Source organism: Eschrichtius robustus, chromosome X (assembly GCF_028021215.1).
Source record: "Eschrichtius robustus isolate mEscRob2 chromosome X, mEscRob2.pri, whole genome shotgun sequence".
Classification (NCBI taxonomy): Eukaryota; Metazoa; Chordata; class Mammalia; order Artiodactyla; family Eschrichtiidae; genus Eschrichtius; species Eschrichtius robustus.
Genome location: NC_090845.1, coordinates 116,818,451 through 116,841,028, shown reverse-complemented (window position 1 = coordinate 116,841,028; position 22,578 = coordinate 116,818,451). Strand labels below are relative to the sequence as shown.

At 42.0% G+C, this 22,578-nt stretch overlaps 1 protein-coding gene across 1 annotated transcript in view; it reads left to right on the top strand.

Annotated features, from left to right (window-relative positions):
* GPC4 (glypican 4) overlaps positions 1–21,313 on the top strand; it is a 107,311-nt gene extending 85,998 nt beyond the window's left edge. The window contains exons 4-9 of the mRNA XM_068533037.1: positions 11,773–11,938; positions 17,220–17,350; positions 17,444–17,590; positions 18,185–18,321; positions 18,985–19,160; positions 19,264–21,313. Of these exons, the coding sequence (XP_068389138.1) occupies positions 11,773–11,938; positions 17,220–17,350; positions 17,444–17,590; positions 18,185–18,321; positions 18,985–19,160; positions 19,264–19,466 (960 nt within the window). The 3' untranslated portion in view covers positions 19,467–21,313. The remainder of the gene's footprint in view (positions 1–11,772; positions 11,939–17,219; positions 17,351–17,443; positions 17,591–18,184; positions 18,322–18,984; positions 19,161–19,263) is intronic.
* The last annotated feature ends 1,265 nt before the right edge of the window (positions 21,314–22,578 follow it).

Genomic DNA, 22,578 nt, shown 5'->3' with positions numbered 1-22,578 from the left:
CAAAAAATGGATTTAATACCTCCATATTCTTTTCAGCGCCTATTCTGCTTCTCCTTCAGAGAAAGAAACATATACAGATAGATTCCACATTTGGTTGTTTTGAGTGACTATGTTTGAGCCTGCTAGTTAAAGTCTAGAAAAGAATTTCACATCCATTACTATATGTTTCCTTGTTATAAGGTATACTCAGAGCCCTTTAGAAGACAGACCTTTCTATGACAATTAACGTGGACCACCTGCTCTTGACTTAATGGCTTTGTTTATAGAATTACCAGGAAAGAGAATGGAATTGTACTAGCAGGAAAGAGCGAATGAAATGAGCCACATTTTCCTCATTTGTAAATTAGAGGAATTGGACCAGACCAGTATTTTTCAGACTGTTCTTTGGAGCCAGCTAAGGAGGTACCTCAGGGGCCTCCTTGAGGAGAGACAAGGGAGACACAGGGTTCTTCTAGTGGGCGAGACTCTACATCTGTGCCTTTATCTCCTGGCTGCACCAGGGAAGCTTTGCTTTCCTCAGTTGTATGTAGTAGGGTTTTGAACATGATTTCAAGGGGGAAAAGATTCTATGGCTCCTTCACTCCCCCCACCCCCCAAAAAAGATGAAATTTGAAAGCCTTTTGAAGGCCTTTCCACCTCTACCCCTCTGTGACTCAATGCCAGTGAAGAAATAGAACATTCTGGAGCAAAGTTATCTTTGCAGGACTGATCTTAGTGCTGTTACCTTTAGGCCCTCAAAGGAAAAGCCAAATTTTAGCCCATTTGGTTGTTTTGAGGACTGGAGGAGTGGTCAAAATAGAAACTAGACAGCGATACTAACAGTAAAATATAAATCCAGTGGCTTCTTAGAGAGTTCATTCAGAGTTAGGGTAGCCATATAATTTATTATCCAAACCAGGAGGTGCTTAAAAACAATTACACCCAGATAACACGGGCAGACCAGGATTCATGGTCCCCCTAGCGAGGAACCTTACGTTTACCAGAGTGAAGATAAAGAATAGTGTATTTTAAAAATTAGGTGCTTATTGGCTGTTGCACGTTAGCACTGGGGGATGTTAGTGTTAGTTGGTTGGTTGCATTCCATAATTACAGTTGTGTGTGTGTTCCCATTTCCCAGCCATAAGCCATCAGGAAACAATTCCTTACAGTACGTTTTTGTTCACTCCTTTTCCTCCTGATATTTTCATCATAAATTGCAAAAAAAAAAAAAAATTGTTGGGGCATATGAGGGGTGGGTGGGAACAAGTAGGGAGATGATGGGTATAATTAAAGGAATAGTCTGAATCCTGAACTGCTGCCCCCGCCTCTGCAACCATTATTAATCTTGGAGATGCTCGTGTCAGAGTCCCTAAACAATGCACAGTTAATCCAGATCAAAGTTAATTACATAGTAGTTCCCCTAACACATCTGCCCTCCTTCAGCAATTCCTCGCATTTATCCTAAGCTGAATAGGCAGAAAGGTGCTGCTGTGTTTTTGTTTTTGTTTTTTTTTTGGGGGGGGGGCTGCATTGGGTCTTCGTTGCTGCGCGCGGGCTTTCTCTAGTTGTGGCGAGTGGGGGTTACTCTTCGTTGCGGTGCGTGGGCTTCTCATTGCGGTGGCTTCTCTTGTTGCGGAGCACATGCTCTAGGTGCACAGGCTTCAGTAGTTGCGACGCACTGGTTCAGTAGTTGTGGCTCGCGGGCTCTAGAGCACAGGCTCAGTAGTTGTGGTGCACGGACTTCATTGCTCCGCGGCATGTGGGATCTTCCCGGACCAGGGATCGAACCCACGTCCCCTGCATTGGCAGGAGGATTCTTAACCACTGTGCCACCAGGGAAGTCCATGCATGCCATGTGGTTTTGAACGTCTATGTGCGTGTGCATGTGTGTGCCAAAGAGAAAAGCAAGGACTAGAACACCCTTTGCAAGTGTCTGAAAGTGGTTTCTTTACATTAACCATCCCCCCCTCTGAGTTGATTCCTGGGAAAAAGGACCAGGCTGACACAAGCCTGCGGTGGTGTTAGCCTCCCTTAGCCCCGTTGGGGCCCCTTTAGATAACTGAGATTCCAGAACCCCTAACTTGAGGGGGAAGGTGGTGGTCGAACCAAGGAAGCAGGTTAAAAGATCGCGGGCTAGAAGTCTAGTCCACGTCATGCCACCTCCCAGGGTAAATAAACACTCGAGGCTTCCCAGTATTGCGTTCTTCTTGACATGGTTCCCAGAATTAACTGAGAACCAATAAGATTGGTTCACCACCAGTAAGATTGGTGGGAAATCAATAAGATTGACTGTTCACCCTTACTTACCTGTGCAATAAACAGTATGTGACCCAAAAGGAAATAATCACAATTTCCAATGTTGCTTTTGGTATGAATTTTTTTAAAGCAGGAAAGACATTTCTGTGTACCTTAGTTTTGTCAAGTTGTTTGAGAAAGTTAATTTCCAAATATGACCCTAAATTTTTGGAGAAATGATCCCTATTCTATATTCATTGTATTCTCATGTCTGCCTAAGAGATGTTTGTATCATTATATGAGAATACAATGACTACAAGCTATAGGGCTCAATTTACTTTCAGTAAAACATTACTTGCCAATTGTTTAGTGGAAAATACTGTTATGACTTAAAAAATTTTTTTTTTATTATAGTTGATTTACAATATTGTGTTAGTTTCTCGTGTACAGTTTCTCGTTACACACACACACACACACACACACACACACACACACACTTTTTCATATTCTTTTCCATTATGGTTTATCACAGGATTTGAATATAGTTTCCTGTGCTGTACAGTAGGACCTTGTTATTTATCTATATTACATATAGTAGTGTGTCTCTTTTAATCCCAAACTCCTAATTTATCCCTCCCCCACCCCGTTCCCCTTTGGTAACCATAATTTTGTTTTCTATGTGTGTGAGTCTGTTTCTGTTTTGTAAGTAAGTTCATTTGTGTCATCTTTTAGATTACATATAAAAGTGCTATCATATGGTATTTGTCTTTCTCTGTCTGACATACTTGACTTAATATGATAATCTCTAGGTCCATCCATGTTGCTGTAAATGGCATTATTTCATTCTCTTTTTATGGCTGAGTAGTGTTCCATTGTATATTCGTACCAAGTGTTCTTAAGCCATTTGTCTGTTGATGGACATTTAGGTTGCTTCCATGTCCTGGCTATTGTAACTAGAGCTGCAATGAACATTGTGGTACATGACTCTTTTTGAATTATGGTTTCCTCAGGGTAGATGCCCAGTAGTGGGATTGCTGGGTCATATGGTAGTTCTATTTTTAGTTTGTTAAGGAACCTCCATACTGTTCTCCATAGTGGCTGCACCAATTTACATTCCCACCAACAGTGTAGGAGGGTTCCCTTTTCTCCACACCCCCTCCAGCATTTTTTATTTGTAGACTTTCTGACTTGTGTGAGGTGATGCCTCATTGTTGTTTTGATTTGCATTTCTCCAGCAATTAGTGAAGGTGAGCATCTTTTCATGTGCCTCTTGGCCACCTGTATATCTTTTTTGGAGAAATATGACTATTTTAAATGTTGTGTTTGTAATTGGAAACTTTAAAAAATAATGTTTTGCTTTACTACTGAGCATCTTCTTGACTTAAGGACTGACTTGAAATCAAACCCTTCTACTAGGTTGAGTTATAGCTAAATTACATAATAATAAGAACACTCAAGCATCAAATCAGTTTCTAAAGACGCCAAAACACAAATTATGTAAAAATATATCATCAGTGTAATGTTTCTTTTTAGAAGGCTGGAAAGGAATACTTGCACATTTGAAAAAATATTCATTACATTCGTTTTTGGAGTATGAGTACCAGCTCAACAGAGATTTTAATTTAAGGTGTAGTGGTACGGGGAAGACAGTAAATGATCTGGCTATGAAAAACATATTTCAAATTGAACATGTTGAAAATAATCTACATTTGATTGAGAAATATTAGTAAGCTCTAACAGTGTGGGGACCCAAGCAATGTTTTTTCATGTAGGAACTGTTGCCCAAATGTAGTTGGCGGGTGGAACTGGAGCAACCCAAGAAATACATTCCTTCTTTTGGTGTCCAGTAGAATTAATTACCTTGGGCCTGAAAAAGACCCTTCAGGGTGGAGAACCTCACCCATTTCATCTACAAAGAAGTCTTTAAAGTCAACTATGAAAGCCATTGTGGTCTTGGGACTAGTTATGCATACTTAACTCAGAGATGTTCACACTTTCTTTTCATGAGCAGATGCCCTGCTTCTCCAGTTTACTTTTGCAACAAAAGAGTTGCGGTTATTTGTTGAGCAATGATTTGATTATCACTAAACCTTTTAAAGGCTATTAGCACCAGCAAGCTTAACTGACTTCAGGAGAAACTCACTTCTTACTTGAAGTATACTTGCCTTGCTTCAGTTTTTCTGGGCGCAGACATCCAGTGATTTCAGCTTACTCCATTGAGCTTTGCAATTCAAACTTCAGAAAAGTCCCTTTAATTAGGAACAGATGGTTCACGAATACCCTGGTGCTACACATCTTTGTATTACTTATTCCATCTTTACTTGTCATCGTTCATGATACATTTCTTATTTACCTGCTAGCAGCAGCAGTTTTGCCTGGAAGGGTGAAGTCTGTTGTGGTCTTTCAAAAATGCACAAGTGGTTACATGCACCGTGAAAATTAATAGCTCCTATGCCAAAGAGAGTTGCATTCTCATGGTTTCAATTAACACTGACCTAATGGGGCTGTGTCTATACCCCAACCCCAAACTCCGGGGACTGTAATTAGAAATCGGTGCCTTAGCCTTGTGATGTCTAAATGACTGTCCTGCCTTGAAAACGATTTCCATTGATCCCCCTTCATTGTTGTCTATTCGCAGTGCCCCGACACCTACAAGAGTACTACACAAATTAGCTTGCCATTTCCCCAAATCATTATGTCTATTTTAAAAAATGAGCAATACAAAAAGCTTTTAAGTGTAGATATGTATTCAACATTTAATATTCTTTTTCACACACAACCTTAAAGACTAGAATTGCAAAGAGGAAGGTGGGATATATATATATATATATATATATATATATATATATATATATTCTATACACTATAATATATACAGGGGTGGACATGGGGAAGGTAGGGGTGTGGGAAGTGTCAAGGACTGAATACTCTCAAAACAATAATAGAGCCCTCTACAAGGGGGCGGATACAATGATGTTTCAACTTATCATAACTGAGTCTGATTTAAAACACAAGACTTATTTTCAAGCATTTATGCAGTTTCAGTTTTACCTACAGTGTGGCTCCAAATATTCCTGAATGAATCCTAGCTTATTTTATATCTTTTGTTATGTGTTTAAAATCCTATTATCAGGGACATAGGAGAACCTCCACCTTCTTTCTTTGCACGTTTGTGTATTGAAATCAAACCGAGTTGGGAAGTTGTTGAATAAACCCTTCACATCTCACAGCGTGTTTGGGTTTCTTATCTCTCTCTTTCTTTTTTTCTTTTTTTCTTTTTTTAATTTTCTTCATTTCTGGCTGCGTTGCGTCTTCATTGCTGCGCGCAGGCTTTCTCCGGTTGCGGCGAGCGGTGGCCTCTCTTGTTGAAGAGCACGGGCTCTAGGCGCGTGGGTTTCAGTAGTTGTGGCACACGGGCTCAGTAGTTGTGGTGCAGGGGCTTAGTTGCTCCGCGGTGTGTGGGATCTTCCCAGACCAGGGATCGAAACTGTGTCCCCTGCATTGGCAGGCGGATTCTTAACCACTGCACCACCAGGGAAGTCCCCTATCTCTTTCTTTGATAGTCCCCCTATCTCTTTCTTTGACCATAATTTGGGGAACGATTTCCTGTTATTTTTGTTGGGTGCTTATGTTACCAAGAACAGATAAAAATCTAGACCCTTTCTGTTTGTTTGGTACTATTGGCAGTGCAGGGGGAAAATGTTGCAGTGAATGTATGTTAGGAACTGGAAGAAACTAGAAGGAAATGTGTTTCTAACTTGAGTGCCGCATGTTGACTGCCGTCACTGTGTAATGTGGCTGAAGGCTCATTCTGAATTACTGGAATGAGATCCAGGCTGTGTGAAGAGTTCTGTTCCAGGATTTCTCTTTTTTCAGGCGGCTTGCAGTAGTTTTTAATGTGGTGTTTGGAAAATGCAGGTTATTTGGTAGAAAATCCCAATCTATATTAAGAGAGTCTTTGCAGAGAAAAGGACTTTTCTGCAAAGGCATTTTATAGCAGAAATGGAGTGCAGATGTCACGTTAAATGTATATCCTGAGGAACACAGGAATGAGTATTTTTAAAAGAGTCTTAATAAGTTAAAAAGGAAGTGAGGATCCCTCCCCCTCCACTGACTTTTACCATGAAACATAGACTAGCTCCTAAGATCTAAATTCTTTGTTACCTTACCATTTAGAAACACCTTAGTCAGTCTTGAAAGATTTCATAAGGCTTGGAAGTTGGCTATTAGTGTATTGTCATTATGCTCAATAACTCAGATTGATTTTGATTTGAGTTAATAAAGGAATATTGAGTCCAGACGATGTTCCCTTTCTATCATACTGGTCCCCCAAAGTAAACAAATCAAGCCATCTCATTCTTCTATAATTAATGTTAAAACCTTTTTCTTATATAAATAATATGCCACGTTCTAGTAGAAATTGATCATCTCTGCTACATTTAGCTGCAAGTTTTTCAAACTGTTAAAACTTTGGCAAAATATATAGTTTCCTGTTTTGTTCCAGTAACCTCTTTTCTCTTTGTGTCCAGCAGTGTTTACTTGAGCTTTTGAGTTCTTTGTGTCTACCTCTGGTGAATATTTTTTTTTCTCATCCCTGTAGCATCTTGAACCATTGTAAGGATGTAGCATTGAGTACATAAGTCATTATTAAAAAATCTGTCATCTCATCCATAGTTGTCCAGTCAGATATTGTTCCATGTAGAACAGTTGCATCCTAACTTGCCCATCAACATAAAAACTGATTCATTTGGTCAGTAAATTTGAAACCTGCAAATTCTCACTAGAAAATATCCAGCCCCAGAGCTGAAGTATTCACTGTGTGTGGATACCCTATGTTAGATCTGGGAACTATGCGGAAGGACCAGGCCCATGTGCTGCCCTCAAGGTTCCGATAGTCTGGCACTCAAAAGATATACATCAAGGAAATTGAGTGTACCTGCTCTAGGACAAAACTGCCCCAGTTCCAATCTTGGCCATCTACTGGAAGATGTTGTGTTTGTCCCTTAATCTCTTTGGGCCTCTGCTTCCTCATCTGTGAAATGAAATAATAATACTCATCTCCTATGATTATTTTGAAGCTTAAATGAGTTAATACAAATAAAGTACTTAGAACGGAGCCTGGCACATAATAAGTACTCTATATCATATAAAGCAATAAAGTCCAATAAAAGCTATTAGTAGAAAATTAATTCTGACATCGAACAGAATATTTTTCTCTTCAGTATTAGCATCATGACCTTCATGATCATGAAACCATAGAAGCTGAATAAGCATTTTCTCTCTGAGACCATTAACCCATTCTTTATGTCAGTGGTTCAAAGGAGGAAGGGAGGAGTGTACAGTTTTCCTTTTCCTTCCTTTAGTTCTTTCTAAATGTCATTTTGAGAAATAACTATTTAATTGCTAAGTGAGGTCTGAAAAATCTGACTTTTATAAAAGCAACCATAATTATCCCCTACCCGACTCCTCCCCCAGCCCCAAGGATTCTGGAAGTCACATCTGGGCTCAGCAGACCCTTCTAAATAAAAGGAAAACATATCAAATGTTAGTCAAGACCTGTGACCCAAAGGAATAATCAGATTGATCATTTTAAGTGGCATGGCATGCCATAGAGAATCAGTACGTTAAGTGAGGACTAAAGGAAGATCTTAGAGTACGATTACCCGTTTCGTTAATCCCCATGCGGCATGATCTACCACTGAGTCTTGGGTCTTCTGGTGTAAATTATTTCAGTAAGTAAGTTATTTGGGGACTTGAGAGAAGTAATTGATTTTGAGTGTTACAAGGGAGTAGAATGTGAGTGAAGTTGAATTTATATTCAAAATTATTAAATCCCCAGAACACAGTATGACTTAGTCTACTATTATATCTGCTTACGAGTCTACTATTATATCTGCTTTCGGGTGAAAGGTTTGCCCGTGGCATGGTGGAGAGACCATTGAGAGCTTGTAATGGAGCACCCTTGAGGGCCTGGCATATCATGACATGACAGCGAGAGCCATCACTGGATCAAGGAGATGCTAGATTTTACCAGAAACTCCACAGGAGATTTTAAATTGAAGTACTGTATACTATTAGGCTTTTTCTTCCCAGTGCAATAGTATTCCTTTGGCTTGTTGACCAACCTACATTGCTCTTTACCGAGAAGCCATAGACGATTCCAAAAGAGAGACAGCCATTTTGTTTGTCCACTGGGGTAGTCCAGAGTCAGAAAGGAGAGCTGGTCCTTAGTGCTCCGTGTTCACCATCCTGAACTTGGTCAGGTCAGTGAGAATGGGGACCCAAGACCTGGGGGGTGGTCTCATCACTTCTTCTGGGGGAGTGAGCATTGCAGGAGACCCCTATTTCTTTAGTTCTCATGACTGTTTTAAAAACCTTTGTCTTTCTACCTTATCCCACACAAGGGGTTTATTTCCCAGGTTCTGAATTCCCTTCATGTAAAAAACACTGCATGGTAGTCTGATTAGTGGTTGTGAGACGAAAGACAGAATTTCTCTACCTTTGCTATTTCATATGTCCTTTCTCATCCCGGTTTTCTTATAACTTCCCCAGTTCTGGTATTATTTAGTGTTTCCATAGCATGTTTTAACTGAGTTCCTTGTGATCATTTTTAGTAGTTACACAACAAATCATGTGCAGAACATGAGCCAGTACTTAGCCAAAGAATGAAATGGAAAAACTCCACCAAACCCAGCTTCATAATCTTCTTCCTTTAATAAAACTCTACTGTGTCATTTGGTTTGGTCTCTCTTTTATAACTTGAGGCTCCATCAACCTATTTTAGGATACTCCTATAAGGCCTACTGCATAAATGATTTGACTTACAGTTGAACCAAGGATATGGTGAACCCCCTCCTAGAGTTAAAAAAGAGAAAGAAGGGGAAAGGACTTCTTTGGCCAAAAGTGTTTCTCGAGCACAATTGTGGAGTTTAAAATATTTTCTTATTTCCAAAAGGTCTATACCATTTGGAAATTTCTTTGTGTTTTCTAGGACAGGTCTCATAGTCTAGAAATTCCTACTTGCCTTGCTACCTAATCACAAATGCATTCCAGAATAATCCCTGGCACATAGTAGGTGCTCAGTAACTGCTTGTTGACATGTTAACTTTTTACATTATTTTCTCGCACAAGTCCGTCGTTTCCTGATAAGCATCATAATCAAAAAATGCCATGCACTAACCTGGTTTTCACAGGCATTTTCATAATAACTCTTCACCTCTCCAAAATCCAGCCATTTTGGCAGTCTCACCAATGTGGAACCTAATTTAAGATAAAGCAGAAAACTACCGATGCTTAAGATTCCAGTTTCATATATTCAGTTTAAAGAGGCAGGGACGCATGATATATGTGGGAAGTCGTTTCAGTGTTTGCTAAGGTGCAGCGCTAGAATCATATGCAGTGAGGTGGTTGCCCACAGGTCGATTATTCTCTTTGGCTTTGGTTTTCTCATCTCTCACATATGAGAGCTGTACTCAGTGATCTCTAGGGCCCCTTCCAACTTCTATGATTGTCTGGCCACCTCCTCTCTCCAGGCCTGTTTGTTCCTCTGTCCAGTGAGGGGGTGGGAAAGTATCAAAGTCCTAACTCTCTGTGACGTTAAAGGCATGCTCTTGTAGCTGTCCAGGAAACTGAGCTATCCAGATTGGCTGTTCCTCCAGGGTATTGGTTAGCCAAGATTTTACTGTACGTTAATGCGTAGTTAAAAGGACTAATTTACTGCCTAGGAAAACACTTGGCGCTGGTTAAAACTGTGGAAAAGTCCTAATTGTTCGCAGGGAACCTTGACTTCGGTGTATACAACTACCATCCTGTTGGATGTTCCTCCCCCTTTTAGGCTAGAGTTCTGTTTGAGATAAGAGGGTGTGTGTGTGTACATCAGATAGGAGCCTAACAGTGTGAAGTTTGTCTCCTGATGGTGCTAATCCCCCATTCCTGTTCCTAAGGCTACTGTTGATAAGTGGTATCCAAAGTTACGCTCCAGAGCAGGTGAAGTGCACTGCTGGACTGCCCTGCATCCCAGCATCTGTTCCCTGCGGTGGTATCTGCTTTCAGAAGTCTCTGTTTGCAGAGCTGGTTGGTACTGATAGAGAGGAATGCACTAATCCTCTGATATTGACTCCAAGAGGGGAGGGTGGGGCAGAGAGAATGAGAACACAGGAACTCTTGGGGAGCTGCCAGCTTGTGATCCTGGCCATGATCCTTTCTAAGCATTGATGGAAATGAGCGACAGGATGGGATCGGCTCTTCTATGCCCAAGACAATTGCACCCTATAGAAGTGCAATTGAAAGGTGAAACAATTGAAGAAAGATGAAACCAAGTCTCATTTCTCTACGGAGGACGCCTAGCCCAATCCGTCTTCGGTGCCGCCTTCATCCTTGCCTCTTCCCTTGCTCATGAACTTTCAGTAGCTCCCTGTGTCCTGCCATATGGTGTCTTGACTTCTGCCTGGTTTTCAATCCCCTTTACTGTCTGGCCACATACACAGCCCTTCCTATACTCAGCCAACCTTATTTCCCATAATTCCTCAACCCCGTTCTAAGATTCCACGGTCTGCTCAGTACCATGTATGCTTTTGTTCATTTCATTCTTCCTAACTGCGATGTTCTCCCTTCATTTGATCATTGAAATCCAACCCCTTCTGATTAGCATATGTAAACTATTATATGTAGGATGGATAAACAACAGGATCCTACTGTACAGCACAGGGAAGTATATTCAATGTCCTGTGATAAACCATAAGGGAAAAAGAATAGGAAAAAGAATATAAATATGAGTCACTTTGCTGTACAGCAGAAATTAAACACAACATTGTAAATCAACTCTACTTCAATAAAAATTTTAAAAATAAATAAATCAATCCAACCCCTTCTTCAGAATTTAACTGAAGTCCCACCTCTTCATCAAGTGTTCCCTGAGCAGTCTATGCTGTACTGCTCCCAAGCCTTGGACGGCCTTCACAGAACCCCAGGTTCAAATTTATTCACATTCTTCCCTGTAGGCTACATTAATTTTGTCTTCTGTGCAGCTATTGGCACAGAAGGGAGTACACACGAGGTACCCTTCTAAACTTTGACTGGGGGCTTACGTTTGAAAGGGCAGTCTTGTAGTCAATGTGTTTGAAGAGAAGATGTGCTTGAGTTCCAGTCTGGCAAGGCAAACACAGTGATGGGAGAGGCCACAGCTGGCCATGGATGGCGGGCAGGTAAAGACCACCTCTACTGCTGCGTCTTACGGCGATCCTGGAAATTTATTTGTAAAAGGACTTTGAAGTCATTGAGCCGTTTAAAATGAGTGTGAGTAGTTGAGTGTGTGTGTGATATGCAACTTTGTTGTTTAAGGTAATTCAGTGTTCATCCCTACCTCCGTCTTCTTCCCAGCATACCCCTTTTCTTTATCTAATTTTGCTCTTCAGGAAGCAAGCCAGGCCTGCTAAATGTGACCCATCACAGCTCATTCTTAAGGGAAGTTCATGGCCAAGCCTTCAAAGTCAACTTGATAGACTTGCAATTGCTGTGTCTATCTTTGCCCCACCGTTGTCTTTTTCTTCTCCCAATTAGGTAAATCCCACAGCCCAGTGTACTCATGCCCTGTTGAAGATGATCTACTGCTCCCACTGCCAAGGTCTCGTGACTGTGAAACCCTGTTACAACTACTGCTCCAACATCATGAGAGGTTGTTTGGCCAACCAAGGGGATCTTGATTTCGAGTGGAACAATTTCATAGGTGAGCAGGCGATTAATGTATTTCTGTTGCTATTGATTGCTAAGCTTCTGGCCACAAGGAATGCTTTATTTATTTTTTAATTTTAATTTTTTTTTTTTTTTTTTTTGGGCCATGCCACGCGGCTTGCGGGATCTTAGTTCCCCGACCAGGGATTGAACCCAGGCCCTGGCAATGAAAGCATAGAGTCCTAACCACCGGACCGCCAGGGAATTCCCCAAGGAATGTTTTAATTGTCAGCGATGAAATTTCTGTTCGTTATGTAGTGTTTGCCAGAGTTCTAACTGTACTCAAAGTTCACACCACTCTACAGGTAAATGTTCCCTTGAGCTAATGGTGGCATTTCTGAAGACATTAGACAGACATTAGACACAGCGAATACCAAGTTTTAATAACAAGAAAGTGATTTTTTGACATTTTCCCCCTAAAGGTCAGTTTCAGTTCTGCATCATAGGCTGGTATCCATGTAAATGCTGGAGTACAGCCATCACTGAGCTGTGAAAGCGGCTTTTCAAGTGTTATATCTGTTACATTGCAACCAAATCTTCTGCAAACGGCCAGATACCTGTTGGGTATTTGGATCAGGTGCAGTCTGATTGTGGAAATTTAAGGGTTATGTTTCTGTAGAGATTTAACAATCACAGACTGCTCTGGTGAGAATGGAAGGACTCTTGTCCTGATAATTTTAGAGGTCAGTGTTCTCATCTACATCTAAAACTTAGAAAACCATTACTGGGAACCCAGACAGCAATGGAAGTAAAGTGGCCTGTTTCTAAGAACGTTAATTATGATTTGTGGGAAAGGACAAATTATGGATGATTGAAATATCCAGTCATTGACTCCCTGGATGCCTGCTTAATGCGTATGGGAATCCCAGAATGTTAGTGGCGGTTGTTGAAGGTGCTAGTGGTGGGGGCTTCACCCACATACTATCAACACCCCAAAACAAACTCAGGTTTTTCTCCCATACCCAGTTACATTTACATAATTGTAGAATTTGAGTGTCTTTGTAAGCACCTATTTTTCACTTATTTGTCCGCATCATGGGAACACGTATGCAATTTGCTGAGGGTTTTTTGGGGGAGGGGAATGCGGGGATTGGAGCCGGGGAATGCTGTTTAGTCTGCATGAGAGCTGATTACCATATTAACTCTGAAAGTGCATCAATAAATTGACTCCAACAGATTCTTGAGAACACTGACACAAGGGAAGAAAAAAAGATGTGAATATTAAACGCTTCAGCACAATTGTAGCCTAAATAGCTCAAAGCTAGAAGACCTGAAAAAATCTTCCACACACGGAAAAGCAGAATCCCATGAAAGGGAAAGCATAAGACCAGCCAACACACACACGCACAAATCATGCCCAGAAAGAAGCCATGGGAGAAATTGTTGCTGGAAAACATTTCCCATGGAAATAAAAGCCCATGGCATTTCTAGATCTAAAGTTGAAAGTTTTTTCTTTCTCTCTTTTTTAATCCCACTCTCACCCCCACCCCAAATGTCAAGTTTGCAGCTCACTTTTGCTAAATTCATTTTTAAAAAACAAGATGGTTTGCCTTTCTGCTTTCCCCTGTAACATCTAATGCACTAGTTCTCTGGGCAGAGCTGTAGCATTTGCCATACAGTAGCAAAAATGTCTGGTGACAATGATCTAGTTTGGCTAACTTTTCTACAGGCACATCAGGAATGAAGTACACTATTCTGTTCTTCTAGTGTGTCTGACAGCAACTATAACTCAGAAACTCGTCTTAAAATACAAATTCTTCTACATATTTTTTTCCAAGAGTCTGCAGGTCCATATCAAAACCATACTCTGGCTTGCTTAATTAACATCTTCAACCAGGTACTCTAAATCAAGGAGGACTTCCCTTGCTGCCACTGTTCTCGCTGTGTGTTTTACAAATTACATTTGTTGTCTTTGATGAAACAAAAATTCAACCCAAGTGGAAATGGGTAGGATTTCACAATCAATTTTCTTCAGTTATTTTAAATGATACTTTCTGGAGGGAGGAGGAATATAATTATATCTAAACTTCATCTTTAATGGGTGTTTTATTATTTATTTCTAATAAGCTGATATAAAAGGCCAGGAGTAATAGGCATTGTTAATCTCCAGTGCTTTTTCGTGGATTTTCACAAGGGTTTAATTAATTTGCTCTGTGGTTATAGGATTCAGTCCCAATTTACATACCTTGGCCATAAGTTCTTTTTTTTTTCTTTGCAAGGAATTTTTCCCCCCTTAAAATGACTGCAGTTAATGAATGGGCAAGGGCTTTTTTCCCCGCTTCTTTAAATCAGATGTTGGGGTTAAGTCGGGAAGCTGCCTTTTGTTCATCCAGTCGGGTCGCGAGGCTGAAGATGTGGGTCTCTGATTATCGGCGGCGCAGTGCAGGAGGAATCGCTTTCCCTCGTGAGAAGGGGCTGCTTTGTTGCCCGGGTGGCGGGGGGAGTGTCGTGAGCACTGAAATCCTGCAGTGGGACTAGACCCTTTGAAGAGACTGAGGATGAGTTTTCCAACTCTGCCTTCTCGCTGCCGAGCTCTTCTGTCCCTCTCTTGAAAGGTACCTATTCAACTGCCGTCCACCTTTATTTATCAAGGTGGATCCGAATAGTCAAAACACCTTGGACTTGGCTTCGTAAGAGGTTGGTTACAGGAAACCTTCTTTTTGAAAAATACTCCCACCACCACCACCAACACGAAAGTCAGTTTCTGGGGAATCATAAATTACGGGTAGGTGCAACTTGCTCTCCGTCGCATACTGCCGTCGTGGTAACGTTCATTTGACTCCTAGCCACCCTTATGAACGTCACGTGTCTGCTGCCACTGGGAATTTAGTATGAGGGGGTCGGGATTGCCGGCTGGGACCTCAGCCAGTTCCTGGCAAGAGGCAGGAGCCGGTCAGATACCCCGCAAAGGGAGACCTGCAGCCTAGATCCATCAGAGGCAACAACACCGGACCGGCCATCGTGGGACTCCTCTTGGGGCTCCTCATCAGGGCCGGCCGCTTCTATGGAGGCGTCCAGTGGATAGCCAGGCTGGACTTGCCCTGGGGCTGAGGGGCGCCTTTGGCTCCCGGGCTGCAGGCTCCAGGCAGACCACAGCCTCACTCGCATTCTTCAGTCGCGGGACACGCAACGCCATGGCACCGGCGCGACAAGGGCCTGGCCCCTCTCCCTTCCCGGGCCCTTGTGCACGGCCGACTGGCCTGGAGTTGACAAAGACACCAAACAGCCAGAAGAATTGGGGTTTATGTTCCCTTTCGCAAACACACGAACACGTTCATGATCTGGCCTTTCCTTGCCACTAGGGGAATAAGTAGTGACGAGGTGCGCTGTTTCCTTCCTGTTGAAACCTCTGTGTTTGAGATGTTTATGGTCTGTCCCTTCATGATCTTTTTCTCTGGAGTCAGCAACTCCTCCTCGGCCCCGAAGGCATGTGCTCTCCGGGCGTGGCAGCCCCGATGCTTTGACGATGATGAACACGTTTAGGTTGTGCTCCGCTTGTTTACAGAAGTCCCCTTTCGCTAGCACATCAAACGCATCTTTCCTCTCCTCGCGCACAATGGTAGATTCATGCTGGCAGCCTTTCCTTAGAGGTTGCAAGTGTCAGTTTATCGGCGCTTACCACAATGCAACCTGAAACTTCATTTGTTACGACTTTCAAAAAAAAATTGCATTGCACGGACATCTTTTCGTGGTTTGTGACATCGGAACGGTAGTTGAAAGAAATGAGCCCATGCTTTAAAATGTTGGGTTGCATTTGTTCTCGGGGGAAGGTGAAAGGTTGCTGACCAGATTTGGGTTCACTGATCTGCTGATGCCAGAACTCCTTTCCGTCAGCGAGCTTAGGTAGAAGTTCAGCTGTGGCCTGCGCTTTGAGAGAGACACACACCATCTTCTAGAAACTCGCCCTTCTTTCTGGCAGCTGTCTTTGGACTACCTGAAGGCTGTGGAGAATGTGAGCCTAACTCTCCTTTAAGGGGAAAGAACAAGTTTAAAAGTTCACTGCTTGTCATGAATGAGGCATCCTTTTTCTCATTTGGAGATTACCTTTCCAATTTCTTCTAATTTTACGCAATAAGTATCAGGGAAAAATACTAAATCTCATAATCCCAAGAACCATGGATGACAAGAAAACCCATACAGCGCTTTTCATTAAAGAGATTCAATGTGTCCTAAAAAATTCTAGACTCCTCCAAAATGTAAAAGTGATTTCCAGAGTAATTAGTGAAGACACACATTGTGAACACATGGATTTTGTGCCGTCTCGGGTTGTCTTTTCATTTGAATAAAAAGAGGTACGTGTTTTTGCTTTAAAATAACTCAAGGCCCTTGTATTTGAAATGGGAAGTTTATCTTAATACAAAAATTGCATTTCTCAAAATGTCATCATTTGGAAGGTCATTAAAATTCCTAGGAGCACTTTCATTTGTATTTTCTAACTGCGCACTCAAGGATCTGAAAGGGTTTCATTTAAAAAATGAAAGAAAAGAATCGGTATCCCAGGATTCGAACTGATTTATGTTTTTTTTTTTTTAATTTTATTTATTTATTTATTTATTTCTGGCTGTGTTGGGTCTTCGTTTCTGTGCGAGGGCTTTCTCTAGTTGCGGCGAGCGGGGGCCACTCTTCATCGCGGTGCGCGGGCCTCTCACTATCGCGGCCTCTCTTGTTGCGGAGCACAGGCTCCAGACGCGCAGGCTCAGCAATTGTGGCTCACGGGCCCAGCCGCTCGCCGGCATGTGGGATCTTCCCAGACCAGGGCTCGAACCCGTGTCCCCTGCATTTTGGCAGGCGGATTCTCAACCACTGCGCCACCAGGGAAGCCCCCTGATTTTTGTTTTTGACTCTTGTAAATGGAACATGAAATGAGAAGATCCGTGGAGGTCTCTGGGAGAACTGGCATGTTATTCTGCTTCCAGCCTTAGGTTTGTCAGCTGGGAGCTAGGTCAGAGCCGTACAACGACAGCCACTGACACATGGAGGGATGAATAATCAGTGTGGTAGAAGGTTCCTGATTGGGTTTCCTTGCTGTGGAATAAAGCCTTCATCTGGTCACTTCACACTCTAGAGAGCGAGTGGTACATACTGACTGAATGAAGTTCTGTGTCATAGAAATAGATCTAAAAGCATGAATTAATGATGATCATGCCTCTCCCTCGCCCCCCCAGCACCACCCCCCAAGGGAAACAAAGACAGTAAAATAATCAGACTGATCACCCAAGGCCAAGCTAATGATTTCCTTTGTATGCTGTATTGTTCTGCCCCAAACCTCATGTTAGATGCTATGCTGATGGTGGCCGAGAGGTTAGAGGGTCCTTTCAACATTGAATCGGTCATGGATCCCATCGATGTGAAGATTTCGGACGCTATTATGAACATGCAGGAGAACAGCGTGCAGGTGTCTCAGAAGGTAAGGGAGGCCGGGTCCTGGAAAGGAGAGGAAGGGGCCCGCTCCAGCCTGCGCTGTCACTTCTGTCACGTGACCACACTTATGCCAATGCAGGTTTTCCAGGGATGTGGACCCCCTAAGCCTCTCCCAGCTGGTCGGATTTCCCGTTCCATCTCTGAAAGTGCCTTCAGTGCCCGCTTCAGACCCTTTCACCCCGAGGAGCGCCCAACCACAGCAGCTGGCACTAGTTTGGACCGACTGGTGAGCACTTTGGCAGGAATGGCCGTGTTTAATGACAAAGAACTGAAAACATTTGCTCAAAATGCATCTTTATTTGGGACGCTTCCAACTGTTGGGTCTTTTCAAGTGGAAGTTTTCCAGCAAATTGCACAGGGATGTCGGTGAATCTGCCTCTTTGATTCCCTAGCTCAGAAATTTCATCCGTAGGCTAACAAGTGGGGTGCACTGAGGCATATCTGGACACCTGCCTTTTGTTTCACAGTGTGGGTAACACATAGGCTGGATCCTGAGCTATAAAAGCCCTGCCAGAAGAGACTGTGTCTTATCAGTGTATCTCCGGGGCGTGAGACCTGGTGGGCCTCAGAGGGCGGTTCTAATGAAGAGTGAGAACGGACGGTGGATCTAGGCACCAGGCAGCATTTTTTTCACAGAGCTTCTATTTCACCTGTTAATTCTTTGGGTGATTTTATACGTTTTACATATCAGTGTGATCTGTATTTTTCTCTTCTGACTACAGAGAGACTCTGGAGATACTTTACAGTGATGAAAAAGGTACATGTGTAGGTAGTTTTAGGGTTTTACAGAGGTCTCTTTTTCTCTCTCTCTCTCAATGAGGTTACTGATGTCAAGGAGAAACTGAAACAGGCCAAGAAGTTCTGGTCCTCTCTTCCTAGTAACGTCTGCAACGATGAGAGGATGGCTGCAGGAAACGGCAATGAGGATGACTGCTGGAATGGAAAAGGCAAAAGCAGGTTAGCCTCCGTCGAACAGGTGTGCAATCTCTCCCTTCCTGGATGCCCGGAGCCCTTTCAGAGAAGGTGTGCTCAGTTGTTTTAGTCGAGGCAGCATGAAGCATTTCACAAGTAGGTGGCAACAACATGGAAGGCTTCTAGACATTCTTAGGAATTGGCTCTGCTGTAGAAGTGTTGGGAAGGCCCCCAGCTACTTGCAAAGAGTTCTGGGGCAAAGGTTTGTGACAGTGGTTATAAGCTGGTGTTACAGCTGCAATGAGGGATTGAGCTGTTTTAATAGTGTCATTATTTTTAATGTTTTATACCTGTGGTCCTGTGCTCGATGGCCTGGCCTCATAAAGTACCAGTTCTCCAAAGGTCTCATTCTCTTACTTGATGATGCTCTGTGTCCCTCCCCTACATACTCAGTAAGTTAGACAAGTACCCACTTCACTCTGACCCACCAACCTCCGCAAAATAGGTAGTTTTCAAAAAAGGTCACAGTCAGATTGGAGAAACATAATGTATACCCAGGAAAAGGAGAGATTCGAGTTATTCGAAAGGCAAGCACTTGCAGTTCATTGCACTCAGTGGAAAATACTAGAACCTAGGCAGGAATCTTTGACGATCTTCTGTAACTTTTTGTTTTACTGATCATGTGAATGGGGTCATTCCTCATTGCAGGTACCTGTTTGCAGTGACAGGAAACGGATTAGCTAACCAGGGCAATAATCCGGAAGTCCAGGTTGACACCAGCAAACCGGACATACTGATCCTTCGTCAAATCATGGCTCTTCGAGTTATGACCAGTAAAATGAAGAATGCTTATAATGGGAACGATGTGGACTTCTTTGATATCAGTAAGCATTTGTGCTTCTAAAGGACAAATTGTTGTATACCTTGTGATGAGAACCAGCAGAATGAAATCTCTATTCCATTTTTTTTTTTTTTTTTCAAAAATAGGTGATGAGAGCAGTGGAGAAGGAAGTGGAAGTGGATGTGAGTATCAGCAGTGCCCTTCGGAGTTTGAGTATAACGCAACTGACCACTCTGGGAAGAGTGCCAACGATAAAGCCAGCAGCGCTGGGGTCCCCGCTGGGGCCCGGCCCTACCTCCTCACTGTCTTCTGCATCTTGGCCCTGGTTATGCAGAGAGAATGGAGATAATTCTCAACCGTAGAGAAAAAGTGTTCATCATCAAAAAGTTAAAAAAGGCACCGGTTATCACTTTTATACCATCCTAGTGACTTTGCTTTTTAAATGAATGGACAACAATGTACAGTTTTTACTATGCAGCCACTGGTTTAAAAGATGCTGACTTTGTCTTTTCATTCAGTTTTGCGGGAAAAGGGGACTTGTACGTAAGGTCAGTCCTGCTCCCTCAGAATCATGTTAAATGTGGCTAACAGTGTAGGTACAGAACTGTAGTTAGTTGTGCATTTGTGATTTTTATCACTCTGTTTGTTTGTTTTTTTTGTTTTGTTTGTTTGTGGGTTTTTTTTTTTTCTTCAATACGGTCTCACCTTGTTTCTTACAAGAAAACCAGGGTCCTTTCTTGGCATGTAACATGTACGTATTTCTGAAATATTAAATAGCTGTACAGAAGCAGGTTTTATTTATCATGTTATCTTATTAAAAGAAAAAGCCCAACAAGCAGTAAAATTGCCAGTTATCCCTGTTGTTTTTAGTTGCCTTATCTGGAGAGAAGAGGAGGTCATTTTTTAAATTTTTTATTAAGTTAGGACAGAATGTGAAGGCGCAAGGGGGCTTCTGAGTCACTTGTCAGGTTGTATTCAAACATCAATACAAGAAGAAGGTTATACTTCATTTATAGCTGGTGACTGGAAGAGACTGCAGACTACCCATTTTGGTTGAGTTGGATTGTATAAACTAAGATCACAGGTCCATTTCTTGAAGCCACTTATCCTTAAAGTGTAGTCCATCTAGAAGATTCCTGATGCATTCTCCCTCGAAAGATATAAGGCATGCAGGATATCCTAGTTATCACCTGTTCACACTTAGTTTGGGGGTGGGTTTGGTTTGGTTTGGTTTTTTTATCCAGGCAAGTTAGCACGCCCACTGTGTGCTGGTCTTCGTGTCCACGCTTGACCCTCCTTGAATTGATATCCCAACAATCTCATTTGGTCCTTCGTGTTCCAGATTTCAACCCCGGTCATATAGAGGGAGCTGTCTGGGGGCTGGCCAGAACTGGGGTACAGCCTGGGCTCAGGGAGTAACTATCAACACTCAAGCAAAGTTTTCGTCCGAGCAGGTGTATTTGCGTTTGTTTTTGGATCACAGGTTTTTTTTTAAAAAAGATTTAAGGTGTCTTATTTGAGTCTTTTTCTCTCCCAGCCCCATCTGATCGGAAGGGCAAGGGTCTTGCCATGCATGGTTCACAGCTGTGTGCTACCCTATCAGCCAAGTAGCCCACTTGGGGAGATCTGAGTGTCCAGATTGTTTTTCATGTGTTGTCGGGATTTGGCGGGGGGCGGGGAAGGAGTGGGAGTAGGTAGAGCTGAGAAGACCACATCTTAGTGGTGACCTTTAGCCACACGTCCCAGGCCAAAGAGTAAGTAAGCACTGCCTTGGCCCCTTTGGAGCCCTTTCTTTCCTTGAGTCCTTACCAAACGACAGCCCATAAAACTATGAGAATGTAACAAAATCACGTTAAAAAGAGTTCCCAGAAGTCTTCAGAAAGAATCACGCTCTGCAAGTCTCTTCCTGCTTTGACAGCCATTAAGATCCCAACCAATTCCACGGAAGCTGAAACCCACAGAGAGGTTGTTTGCGTTATTGTTTAATCTTCAGTTGTAAGAGTAATTCTCTATTTTTATATTGAAACATAATTACTTGATAGCTCAGGGTCTACATTTCCTTCAACTTTTTACACCAAATTCTGTAGAATGGACAAAATGGAATATTGGGGGCTGTTGTCAACAGAGGCTTAATTTTATTAGAAGTAGCCAGTTATTTATTAAAGCATGATGTTAATAAAATAGGCATATTCTGGCTGGTGTGTATAAGTGTTTTGTTCTTTTATTTTTTAAACAAATCACAGAAGACATAAAATTGAAAAGGCGCTCCATTTATGTATGAGGAAAAATTGATTGTAAATAGCTAAGCTGCCTTGTGAGAACTTGGAAAATGTGCTGATACTTAGTAACTACCTCAGTTGTGAGGAATTTCCTTTTTAGCTTAGACTGCTATTATTTTTACTTGGTAGAAATGAATCTGGTCTCCAAAATGTGGCTCAAAGAGTTATCCCCATAGACCTTGTTAGATTGTTTTTTAATTTAAAACCTTGAACTCTGCCCAGCTGTTTTCTTTCAGTCAAGTTCTCGAAACCAATAACATTTTCCGAATTAAATGTTCTTGAAGGTTCTTCTGGAGTCTAACTGATTTGTTTTCTTTCTTTGCATTTTTTTTTCCTGTTACTCTTTTATTATTTAAATTGTCTCTTGCTTTTGAACTCGAATATGAAATAAACAAATCCTAGACTTTTCCATTCAGGTCTGACTGGATAACTCTTGGCTTCTAACCAGCTGGCAGGCTCACACCCCCACACCCTCCCCAAAACAGGAATAAAGGCAAGTTGAATATTTTAAAACCTAAGAGTTCAGCATATGAGGTAGAAGAAAAGCTTTGTGAGGAGAACTTACTTTTCCAAAGCCTCAGTTAATAGCACGTGAAGGGTTCGTGCTTTACAAAGTCGTTTCTCATCTGTACCTTAAGAAACAACATTTTACGACACTTAGATTTGTACTTTCTTTCAAAAAGTCAGTAATTAGCACCTATGATTTTGATAAAACCATACAAACAATTGACTTAAATTTTTGAACTTTAGTTCCTGAGTGTTAGAAACCTAACAGTTTGCAGGTAATTTTTTACGAAAATTAACAGTTAATTTTTTGAAGTAAGATTTATCATATGTGATGACAGAACCACAACAAAAATACGTATAGATGGTGCTACACAAAATTCTACTTGCCCTTTTGTGTTGGCAGACTATGTCCATTTGCATAGCTAAAAGGTAGACAGTATGTTAATAACTGTATCTACTACAGGAAGCCTGTGTGTGTGTGTGTGTATGTGTGTGTGTGTGTGTGTGTGTGTGTGTGTGTGTGTGCGCGCACTCACTCTCAAGCAAATACCAGACTACCAAATACAACTTTCTTTTTTGAAATAAAAATGCACTGAGAAGTTTCTTCCAACTTAAAGCTTAGTGGGAAAAATATAATTCGGCATTCCGTGATACATTATACTTTAAAAATTCAGT